The following is a 12,629-nucleotide window of genomic DNA, read 5'->3' as shown; positions in this document are numbered from 1 at the left end:
CACCCAAGGTTTCCGTGCGGTTCCCGGAGGTTTTTGTCAGTCTCCCTACCTGCTTCCACTACCTGCAACCTCCGGCAACCACCTACAACCTCCGGGAACCGCACGGAAACCTTGGGTGGGGCGCAAAGTCTCCAGAGGTTTCCGTTCAGGTTTCCTAAGTGGGGCAGGGGCATAAGACTGGTGGGAGAACTGGGAAGAGGGAGGGGATAGAGAGGGAAAGCAAGGGCTATTTGAAGTTAGAGAAGTCAATGTTCATACCGCTGGGGTGTAAGCTACCCAAGTGAAATATGAGGTGCTGTTCCTCCAATTTGCAGTGGGCCTCACTCTGACAATGGGGGAGGCTCAGGCCAGAAAGGTCAGATTGGGAATGGGAGGGGGAGTTGAAGTGCTGAGCAACCGGGAGATTAGGTAGGTTGAGGCGGACTGAGCGGAGGTGTCCAGCGAAACGATCGTCGAGCCTGCGCTTGGTCTCACCGATATAAAGGTGTTGACACCTGGAACAGAAGATACAGAAGATGAGGTTGGAGGAGGTGCAAGTGAACCATTGCCTCACCTGGAAAGACTGTTTGGGGTCGATGGGGGAGGTAAAGGGACAGATGTTGCATCTCCTCCGGTTGCAGGGGAAAGTATCTGGGGAGGAGGTGGTTTGGTAGGAAGGGACGAGTTGACAAGGGAGTTGCGGAGGGAACAGTCTCTGCGGAAAGCAGAAAGGGGTGGAGATGGGAAGAGGTGGCCAGTAGTGGGATCCCGTTGGAGGTGGCGAAAATGTTGGCGAACTATATGCTGCACGGTCGGCCGCACAAATTGCCGGCGTGGAAATAGAAGCCAAGCATCTTGGATTCAGGCGTGGCATTGAAAATAGACACAAAACGCTGGAGAAACTCAGCGGGACAGGCAGCATTTCTGCCAATGGGGAACGTCTGCCATTCCTTCCGTCCAGTGATGCTGCCTGTCCCGCTGAGTTACTCCAGCATTTTGCATCTATCTTTGGTGTAAACCAGCACCTGTAGTTCCTTCCCACACATGGCGATGAAGAATGTGTGGAACTTGTATGTCTGTCCAGAGCAGATAGATGCTGAGGCCGGGTGAAATGTGAAAGTAGATTTGGCGGTTTAGTGGTGCGGCGGGTAGAGCTGCTGCCTCACAGCGCCAGAGAACCGGGTTCGATCCTGACTATGGGTGCTGTCTGTACGGAGATTGTACGTTCTCCCTGTGACCACGCGAGCCTTCTCCGGGTGCTTCAGTTTCCTCCCACAATCCAAAGACGTGCAGGTTTGTAGGTTAACTGGCCTACGTGTGTCCGGGTACTCACTGTTCGGCGCGGACGCGGTGGGCGGAAGGGCCTATTTCCACGCTGCATCTCTAAACTAAACAAGGCTGAGGGTGGGGCTGTGAAAGGTAAGACACGGTGATTTGTAAGCCAGACATGCCAGAGTAGATTCGTTTTGGGGAAAAAACGGGGTAATTGAATGAAACCACGTTTTCATTTCTGTAATGAAAGACACACAGGAGACCAAGGTGTGAATCAGTCAGTCGGTAATTGGAGGTGGTCAACTTTCAGCAGAAAGATTTGATGGTAATGGGTAATGAGTGGATGGGGTCACTGATGTGAAGACAAACTAGAGATAGGAACGTTAACAGAGCCCTTGGGAGCATCTGAGTTAACACGGAAGAAAAGGCCAATCAAGTGCAATACAGGTAGAGAATTGAAAAGAAAATGAACTGCTATGAAATGTCGCTTTCCTTCATGAGTAGTGGCATCATTAGGAATGTACACGACCCAATTTCATTTTAAGGGTTTTGAAGTGTCCAAGATCTAGTCTGATGATTCACCAAAGTAAAGTAGATGGCACTACGAAAGTAGACAAAAATGTTGGGGAAACTCAGCGGGTGAGGCAGCATCAATGGAGCGAAGGAATAGGCGACGTTTTGGGTCGAGACCCTTCGTCAGACTGATGTGGAGTTGGGGGGGGGGGGGGGCGGGAAGAAGAAAGGAAGAGGCGGAGACAGTAGGCTGTGGGAGAGCTGGGAAGGGGAGGGGAAGGAGGGAGAAAGCAGGAAGGTGAGGACAAGGGAGACTCTGTCCTTGTTACGAGTGGGGGGATGGGGAGTGAGGGCGGAGCTACAGGATGTAGAGGAGACCCTGGTGAGAGCCTCATCTATAGTCGAAGAGGGGAATCTGCAGTTCTTTCTTCAATAGTCAGTCTGCACAACGAATATTCAACATGTAGAGATACAATTGAGGAGATTGTACAAGAGGTTGGCACAGCCATGTGCAGCGGGAGAGTTGCTGCCTTACAGCGCCAGAGACCCAGGTTTGATCCTGACCACGGGTGCTGTCTGTACGGAGTTTGTACGTTCTCCCTGTGACCGCGTGGGTTTTCTCCGCTTGCGCTCCGGTTTCCACCCACACTTGAAAGATATGCAGGTGTGTAGGTTAATTGGCTTTTTTTTAAATTGTAAAGTGTCTCTACTGTGGAGGACAGTGCTAGTATATGGGTGATAGAAACATAGAAAATAGGTGCAGGAGTAGGAGTTGGCCATTCGGCCCTTCGAGCCTGCACCGCCATTCAATATGATCATGGCTGATCATCCAACTCAGTATCCTGTACCTGCCTTCTCTCCATACCCCCTGATCCCTTTAGCCACAAGGGCCAAATCTAACTCCTTCTTAAATACAGCCAATGAACTGGCCTCAACTACATTCTGTGGCAGAGAATTCCAGAGATTCACCACTCTCTGTGTAAAAAATGTTTTTCTCATCTCAGTCCTAAAAGATTTCCCCTTTATCCTTAAACTGTGACCCCTTGTTCTGTACTTCCCCAACATCGGGAACAATCTTCCTCCATCTAGCCTGTCCAACCCCTTAAGAATGTTGTAAGTTTCTATAAGATCCCCCCTCAATCTTCTAAATTCTAGCGAGATTGCTGGACTTGGTGGGCTGAAAGGCCTGTTTTCATGCTGTATCTGTAGTCTAAAGAGAGGAAACACAGTTGCAATCATGATCCGGGCTAGTTGTTCCAGAACTTCAGAAAATAGACAAAGCTTGCCGTCATCAGTCAGGACATTGAATACAGGATGTGTAAGAAGGAACCGCAGATTCCTAGTTTAAACTGAAGATGCTGAAGATAGACACAAAGTGTTGGAGTAACTCAGCGGGACAGGCAGCATCTCTGCAGAAAGGAATAAGTGACATTTCGGGTACGTTGCGACCCTTCAGACTCAGACTCAGACTCAGACCAGTCAGATTGGTTGGAGAACTGGGAAGGGGGCGGGATGGAGGGAGAGGGAAAGCAAGGGTTACTTGAAGTTGAAATTTAAGCTTCAGTTCATCTCCACAGTGGCAGCACAGTGGAGACTGCGCTCTCTGTATATAAACGATGACTGTCTCCGCAATTCACTTGTGCCACAGAAAATAATGGTCCTTCAATCTAACAACAGTAATTCATGGTCACTTTGTTGTATCACTCAGAGTGTCATGTCTTATCTCTTCCCATTATTTCCAGTGGCTGCTTCCATTTGATCAGCAGGAAGTTGGTAAAATTAAGCCGCCGTAAAGATGGGACCATATTTGAGATTCTCATCTTTCGGTATTGTAATTAACAGTGTGCAGGGTTAATCCAAAAAGAAAGTCTATTAGCGATAAAAGCTCCTCTGAATTAGTTGTCATTTTACATTGAAAACACCTGATTGGAGGTGAGGTTTTTTTCACGACCCCTCCTAAGTGTATTTGACAAGACGTGTTTAATTATTTTCGGGATAGTCATGCATCCTTTTGTCTCCTTCATTCATCTCTGCTAATGGAACTGTTTGAACAGTAGATGGAAATGGCTCTTCTTATCCGAGCCAGAAGCTTTGTTTATGCAGCTCACACACTCCCAGTGAAAATGTGTGAAGATAAAGTGGACTAAGGTCTGGGAAACGTTTTCAGCATTCAGTACAGACGGACCAGAGATGAAGGCTATTTCCGTGAATTGATGGCCCTGTTGTGAATGTATTTAAAAAAAAATAAGAGATGCTTCTTGTCTGAGTTCTCAAGGGAAGGAGATAAAATACAGCAGTCTTCCCGAAAGGTCAAACGCGTCTCGGTAAAAGCTGTTAGATCATTTCCTTGATAGGTATTTTAAAATCGAAAATTTACTGCTCGAAATTAAATGTCTTCTAGTTGTGTTTGATTGCCTTTCCTGCTGGCTGCCTATCACGGCACATCACGTTATCTGTCCCTCTCCTCTCCCCTTATTCCCCCGTCTAGTGGAATTTGACGACTGTGCCAGTAATCAAGACATTCGGTATCGGAGCAGTGACCCTGACTTCAAGGTGGGGAACAATGGCACCCTCTACGCCACTCACACGCTGCACGTCCCCACGGACCAAGTGAAGTTCATAGTGACTGCACGCAATGTCAAGACTCAGGAGAAATGGGAAACGGTGGTCAAACTACATGTGAAGGCACCGGGAAGCTCAATTCACAATGACAACAAGGTATTTGCACTCCCCCTTCCAAAGACTTCTCAGAGAGCCTGATGTGACTTTACTTTTGGACTTTAGGAACACAGCAAGGAAGCAGACCCCTTCAGCCCACCGGATCTGAGGAACCCCAGGGATAACTTTTTCACACAAAGGGGGGTGGGTGAATCGACCAAGCTGAGGAGGTGGTTGAGGCTGGGACTATCACAGCATTTAAGAAGCATTTGGACAGGTTCAGGGATAGGACAGGTTTGGAGGGATATGGGCCAAATGCGGGCAGGTGGGACTAGTAAGTAAGTAAGTAAGTAAATTGTATTTATATAGCACGTTTAAATCAAAGTGCTTTACATAAAAGAAATAATAAAGTTTCCGTACATCCATAGAAAAATTAAAAATAAGAAAAATTACATAACACATTATAGAATTCAACATGAACGTCCCCCCACAACAGAATCAAAAATTTCCACTGTGGGGAAAGGCATCAAAAAGTTAAGTCCTCTTTCTCTGTGAAACACCCGAGGTCGGGCCCATTTGTGGCCTAATGTAGCTGCACGGTGCGGGCGAGTTAGGCCGAAGGGCCTGTTTCCACGCTGTTTGACTCTATGGTTCTATAACCCTATATGATTGCATAATTTTTACAAAGGCTGTGCTGACTAAAGCATATGTCTTTTTTTTAATCAAATCACTAAAAGGATTCAGATAATTTTTTGTAATCTTCCTTTTGAGCCATTTGGGCAAGAAATAATGCTGGTGTTCTAGCATTCTTTATCTCTCTCTAACATGCACTATAATAACCAATAGTTTGACATACATATTGATTGGGTCTCTTCTGTGAAATAAAATTCTTCAAAATTCGGCATTGCACAAATTGGATTCAGATTTTCGTCTGAAAGAATGTTAAAAACAAATCTGTTTCATGTACAAATGATTTAAGCATCCTTTGTATTTATTCATTTTATAGTCCCTTTTCATTGGTGTCGCCTATTGAGAGCTTGACTGTTCATTGAGTGGTTTTACAATCATAAAAGACTGTCATTTTAAAAGGGCAAATATAACAATATTTTTTGAAAATTGAAAATATATACACGCTGGAATTCTGAAATTAAAGCAGAACATGCTAGATGCATCTCCCAGGCCAGGAAACATCTGTGGAAAGTAGGTTTAACATTTCACAATGACGACCCTTCGTTAAAACTGGAGAAGTGAGGAAGGCAGAAGAGGCCAATTCACTGGATGAATTTAAAAGAGAGTTAGATAGAGCTCTAGGGGCTAGTGGAATCAAGGGATATGGGGAGAAGGCAGGCACGGGTTACTGATTGTGGAAGATCAGCCATGATCACAATGAAGGGCCAAATGGCCACCGCCTGCATCTTTTTTCTATGTTTCTATGAAACCTGCTGATTTAAGTTGCAGAGAAGGTGATAGGGGAATGGATAGGGCTAAGAGAATACCCAGGGTGATACGGTGGTTAACAGTAGAGTTGCTGCCCTACAGCTCCAGAGACACAGGTTCGATCCTGACTGCGGGTGCTGTCTGTACAAAGTTTCTACGTTCTCCCCATGGGTTTTCTCAGGGAGCTTCGCTTTCCTCCCAAACCCCAAAGACATACGGGTTTGCAGGTTAATTTGATTCCTGTAATTTGTAAATTGTCCCTAGTGTGTAAGATGGTGTTAGTGTAGGGGGATAGTGTTATTGATGGTGGTTAGCGCGGAAACGGCGGGCAGAAGGGCCTGGTTCCACGCTGTATCTCTAAATAAAAAAGATAGGGTGAGGCCAGAGTTGCTGTAATGATAAGCTATGAATGAAATAATCTAATTGATAATTAATTTAATATCTTAAAGTTCATATTTCTCATAGCATAAAAGATCATAGATTAAGGGATATGGGGAGAAGGCAGGAACGGGGTACTGATTGTGGATGATCTACCACGATCACATTGAATGGCAGTGCTAGTTCGAAGGGCCGAATGGCCTACTCCTGCATCTATTGTCTATTGTCTATTGTCTCATTCAGCCCATCGAGTCCATGTTGCCTTTCAGAGCAAACATATAAACATGGAAAATAGGTGCAGGAGTAGGCCATTCGGCCCTTCGAGGCTGCACCACCATTCAATATGATCGTGGCTGATCATCCAAAATCAGTATCCCGTTCCTGCTTTTTTCCCCTCATATCCCTTGATTCCGTTAGCCCTAAGAGCTAAATCTGACTCTCTCTTGAAAACATCATCCAACCCGCCAGTTATTTCTCTTTTGCTTCTTCTTCACATGCCCACCTGATCTTCTCACCACTCAGCTAGACCAGTGGCAATTTACAGTGGCCATACAGCTGACCTGTCAGCCAAATGAGGGAAGTTGGAGAGAAAGAGAGAGGGGGGAAAAACACACACAAACGGAGAAACCTTTAAAAGCTGTGAAATATTACTGTAGGTAATCCCCAGCAAATTAGCCCATGCTGGTCACTGGAGATGAACTCGAGCTGAATTGGTCGGTGTTGATACAAATAGAGACTTTGTAAGAGCTGACACTGAATATGATATGCTCAGCCAAGCGCTGAGATGGATAAAGAGGTGCTGTTCTTCAAGCTTTAGACTTTACACTTTTAGAGATACAGCGTGGAAACAGTCCCTTCCGCGCCGACCAGCGTCCCCCGTACACGAGAACCACCCCACATGCTGGGGACAATTTACAGTCTTTAGCAAAGCTAATTGACCCACAAACCTGCACGTCTTTGGAGTGTGGGGGGGGGGGGGAAACCGGAGCACCCGGGTAAACCCACGGGGTCACGGGAAGAACGTACAAACTGCGTAAAGACAGCACCCGCAGTCAGGATCGAACCGGGTGCTCGGTTTACATTTTAGTGAATTAATATGTTATTGCTAACATAATATGTGCAAATATAAAATTTATGACATGTACAGACTCGACAAGTTGTTGTAAACGGTCGCGGTCTTTTAGCAACGATCAATTGTCAAATCAATGGTAGTTATTGTGGGAATGTAATTGTTCCGATAGTCAAGTTGATTTATTAGGAATAATCTCAACCCTATGTGCCAGTTAATTCAGACGGGGGCTGATAAATTGCATCAAGCTGTAGCGTGGAACATTTTTGATTAGTATTCACGTGTGCATTTTCATCTCGTTAGGCAGATCTTTGGGGCCACGTTAATAGTTGATTCCTGAAAGTCCAAGTTGAAGAGTTTTCTATTTCATTTCATGAACAGGATGAGAAGAAGGATGTGCTGAGAGAGTCTCCACAGCAGTCGGAGGATACGCTGTTCCCATGGCGACAGCGGCAGACCTCCAGCGGCCTGAGGCGACAGAAGAGGGATTGGGTCATCCCTCCAATCAATGTTCCGGAGAATTCCAGAGGGCCCTTCCCCATCCAGCTGGTTCGGGTAAGTGGTGTCAGAGGAGTGAAGCTGTTTGTGTTGTGTATCTTCCTATCCAAGCACTGTACACTGCCATTGGAAAGCCCACATGTTCTGAACACAAAACTGCAACGCTAGATGCAAAGAATATTTTAAGCAAATGGACGTGGAATGAAGGACTTTGCATTTTGCATTTGTCTGTGGTGACCTATTTGTATAATTTGTCATCTGTGCATTATGATGACATTTGTTTCGGGCAAATAATTCTCTCATCTGCCAGTAACCCAGTTAACCCGTTCAGTGTTAAGGGCCTGTCCCACTTTCACGACCTAATTCACGACCATTTTTACTCGTGGACATTTTTCATCAGGCTAGAAAAACGCCCCGACCTACTTGATGCCACGAGTACCTAACACTAGCATCACGACCTACCTACGACCTTCCACGACCTCGTGACGACCATGCTGCAAGTATGAGTCAAGGGCAAACTCGGCAGAGGTCGTGAAAGTGGGACAGGCCCTTAAGTCTTTGCTGCAACTAATCAGTCAGTGTTAACCATAAGTTTCAAGAAGGTAAATCAATACTAAATGCCTTTTAGTGCTGTTTATATAGTTATATATATTATAATTGTGATACATGTCCTATTTGTGGTTCTTTGTTATTTGTGTGTATATATATATGTATATGTGCATATTATGTATGCACGTATATGTTTTTATATTTCTTTAGTCAGAGGGTGGTGAATCTGTGGAATTATTTGCCACAGAAGGCTGCGGCAAATAATTCCACAGATTCACCACCATCTGACGAAAGAAATTCCTCCTCGTCTCCTTCCGAAAGGAGCATTCTTTAATTCTGAGGCTATGACCTCCAGTCCTAGACTCTCCCACTAGTGGAAACATCCTCTCCACATCCACTCTATCCAGACCTTTTACTATTCGGTAAGTTTCAATGAGGTCCCCTACTCATTCTTCTATACTCCAGCGAGTACAGGCCCAGTGCCGTCAAACGCTCATCATATGTGAACCCACTCATTCCTGGGATCATTCTGGTAAACCTCCCCTGAACCCTCTCCCCAGAGCCAGCACATCCTTCCTCAGATATGGTGCCCAAAATTGCTCACAATGACCAGTGCCTTAGAGCCTCAGCATTACATCCCTGTTTTTGTATTCTGGCCCTCTTGAAATAAATGCTAGCCTTTATCTCTGGGTGCCAGAGATGAGAAATTCAAGACTTTGTGCACTACATATTTTGGGCCGAGCTTCTGGTTTGCTTTTTTGTTTCTCACTAGAGCTGTTTCACTGCTCCCATTTAATGTGGACAATCCTTCCTACCCTTGAGAAATATTATTGTTTCACAAGTGCCTGTCTCCTTCAGTGCTATGAAAGAGCTCAGTTGAAAGACGTAACGCTGGCTAATTTACTTGTCATTCAGCTGAATGTTGTTGGCTACGGCCTGTGATTCTAAAGGGCCCCACTGGCATTGGGCCATTCAACTTGAAGTAAGTCCCAGGCTAGCATGAGGTAAAAGGTTTAGAGGTTAGAGTAAGTAAGGAGAGTGGAAAGGTTGAGGTGGTTGATGTCCCCCAGGCTGAAGAAGGGTCTCGACCCGAAACGTCACCCATTCCTTCTCTCCAGAGATGCTGCCTGTCCCGCTGAGTTACTCCGGAATTTTGTGTCTACCCAGGCCTGCGTGACTTCTCAATGTACAGGGTAGGCCATTTAGAACTGAGAAGAGGAAAAACCTTTTCACCCGGAGAGTTGTGAATCTGTAGAATTCTCTGCCACAGAAGGCAGTGGAGGCCAATTCACTGGATGTTTTCAAGAGAGAGTTAGATTTAGCTCTTAGGGCTAAAGGAATCAAAGGAATATGGGGAAAAAGCAGGAACAGGGTACTGATTTTGGATGATCAGCCATGATCATATTGAATGGCGATGCTGGCTCGAAGGACCAAATGGCCTACTGCTGCACCTATTTTTCTATGTTTTCTAAGTTTCTACCAGTCTTGTTGAGATTCATCGTATCACTTCATTGTTAGGGCTGCACAGTGGAGCAGCGGTAGAGTTGCTGCCTTACAGCACCAGAGAGCCGAGTTCGATCCCGACTACGACTGCTGTCTGTACGGAGTTTGTACGTTCTCCTGTGATCGCGTGGGTTTTCTCCGGGTGGTCCTGTTTCCACCCACACTCCAAAGACGTACAGGTTTGTAGGTTAATTGCCTTCGACAAAAATAGTAAATTATCCCTAATGTGTGGGATAGTGCCAGTGTACAGGTGATCGCTGGACAGAGTGGACTCGGTGGGCCGAAGGACCTGTTTGAGCACTGTATCTCTAAAGTCTAGTCTATTCATGCACCTGTCCAAATGTCCTTTAAATGTTGTTATAGTACCTACCTCAACTACCTCCTCTGGCAGCTCGTTCTGTGTGAAGCCACTGCCTTTTACAAAGAAAACTGGAAATGTATAGCAAATCGATTGACTCTTGAAGACGAATGACAGGTTAACCTTTCGGGTATGGTTTCATCGCCTCGAAGCTTCAGAGAAGTTTTTTTCGTTGGACCTTTCATGGGTGACCTACTTCCTCTTTGGATTAAATGAGAGAATAAAAGCCCAGTAAAATAGCAGAATAATTAAGAGAAATGGTGAAAATATGAAGAGTTTAGCTAAGTTTGGAAATACAGCCCAAAAACAGACCCTTCGGCTCACCAAGTCCGCGCTGACCCAGCGATCACCCCGTACACTAACACCATCCTACACACACTAGGGATGATTTTACAATTATACCAAGGCAATTAACCTACAAACCTGTGCGTCTTTGGAGTGTGGGAGGAAAGCGAAGTTCTCGGAGAAAATACCCGCAGGTCACGGGGAGAACGTACAAACTCCGTCTGAAGAATGGTCCCGACCTGAAACGTTGCCTGTCCTTTTCCTCCAGAGATGCTGTGTGTCTCCATCTTTGCCATAAACCAGCGTCTGCAGTTCTTTGTTTCTACCTGTAACCTGAATCGGGGGTAATTGTATACAATCATAGGTGCAGTTTCATAGAAACATAGAAATTAGGTGCAGGAGGAGGCCATTCGGCCCTTCGAGCCAACACCGCCAACACCGCCATTCATTGCCTGTGTGTGAATGTGTGTGAATGTGTGTGAGTGATTGGTGGTGGTCGGAGGGGCCGTAGGCGCAGAATGGCAGCCACGCTTCCGTCAGTCTGCCCCAGGGCAGCTGTGGCTACAGAAGTAGCTTACCACCACCGAGTGTGACTGAGGAGTGAATGAATAATGTGATGTAAAGCGCCTTGAGTATTAGAAAGGCGCTATATAAATCCCATCCATTATTATTATTATTATTGTGATCATGGCTGATCATCCCCAATCATTAACCCGTGCCTGCCTTCTCCCCATATCCCTTGACTCCACTAGCCCCTAGAGCTCTATCTAACTCTCTCTTAAATCCATCCAGTGATTTGGCCTCCACTGCCCTCTGTGGCAGGGAATTCCACAAATTCACAACTCTCTGGGTGAAATGTTCTCACCTCAGTCTTAAATGACCTCCCCTTTGTTCTAAGACTGTGGCCCCTGATTCTGGACTCGCCCAACATTGGGAACATTTTTCCTGCTTCTAGCTTGTCCAGTCTATTTATAATTATATATGTTTCTATAAGAATCCCCCTCATCCTTCATTTTGGTATCAAGGTGTTCTGATCAAAAACCAAGGCGATATTATTTTTCACATGTTTTTAAGTCGTCGAAGCAGAAATAGGCCATTCGGCCCATCGAGTCTACTCCGCCATTCAGTCATGGATGATCTATTGTTCCCTATCAACCCCATTCTCCTGCCTTCTCCCCATAGCCTCTGACTAATCGTAGCATCCCCACATGTGACTTATTCTATTCCTTCAAAACATAATCTGAAAATCTTTCTTTCTGTTTTCAGTCAGTTAACTCAGCGGAAAAGACAGAAGAGATATTTTTGATGTTCTGATGTTTAGATGTTCTTCATTTTTTGGGCATCTAATGGAAAATTTCTGTGGAATGCAGAAGTTGAGGATTGGTGTTGAGTAATTTATAAGATTGTTGCGCAATTCATCTGGTTATCTATCATTACTCATATCCATCAAAAGATTAAATAGACAAGAGAAGTTTCTTCCTTGACTAGCGTAGTTACTTCATTCAGTCCCCGTCATAGCAGTGTGTATGTGAGGCACGGTCTCCTGGGAAACCCTTGCTCAATGAACTGCAGAGCCTCTTCTCATTTAATTCCACCGCTCCTGACAAACCTGCAAGAAACCTTCTGTCATTTGTTCCCCAGCTGAAGAACTCAAAAGGGAATTTGATTGACTCGTGATGGAGCAGGGTTGTTGCGATATAGATTATGTTATGGCAAAGATTTTCTGAAACGTATAGAAACTGTGGCTGATGAAAAAGCACACCAGATAAACTCAATCAATGTTGTCCGTCCTGCATTCCCCAGTGACTCCGCAATCCAGTTCCGACTTGTACCAGGACTTATCCTTGTACTAAACGGCCTTATTTTATCTAATTCTATCACAGTCAGGTAGATATTACAATCCATTGAATTATTCAGGAGTTTAACTTAGAGTTTAGAGATGCAGCACGGAAACAGGCCCTTCGGCCAACTGAGTTATAAAGTTATAGAGTCAAGCAGAGTGCAAACAGGCCTTCGGTTAAACTTGCCCACACCGACCAACATGTCCCACCTACACCAGTCCCGCCTGCCTGTGTTTGGCCCATATCCCTCTAAACCTATCCTGCCTTAATGTTTCTTAAACGTTACGGT

General features: G+C 45.4%; 1 protein-coding gene across 1 annotated transcript in view; it reads left to right on the top strand.

The window, feature by feature from the left end:
• The window catches only part of LOC116986209 (cadherin-4-like), a 481,573-nt gene that overhangs the window by 323,367 nt on the left and 145,577 nt on the right, over window positions 1-12,629 (top strand). Inside the window, exons 3-4 of the mRNA XM_033041511.1 lie at window positions 4,253-4,482; window positions 7,688-7,861. Coding sequence (XP_032897402.1) covers window positions 4,253-4,482; window positions 7,688-7,861 — 404 coding nt within the window. The remainder of the gene's footprint in view (window positions 1-4,252; window positions 4,483-7,687; window positions 7,862-12,629) is intronic.

This window comes from Amblyraja radiata, chromosome 23 (genome assembly GCF_010909765.2).
Source record: "Amblyraja radiata isolate CabotCenter1 chromosome 23, sAmbRad1.1.pri, whole genome shotgun sequence".
Taxonomy (NCBI): domain Eukaryota; kingdom Metazoa; phylum Chordata; class Chondrichthyes; order Rajiformes; family Rajidae; genus Amblyraja; species Amblyraja radiata.
Note: the sequence above shows the minus strand (reverse complement) of the source record. Positions and strands in the feature narration are given on the sequence as shown.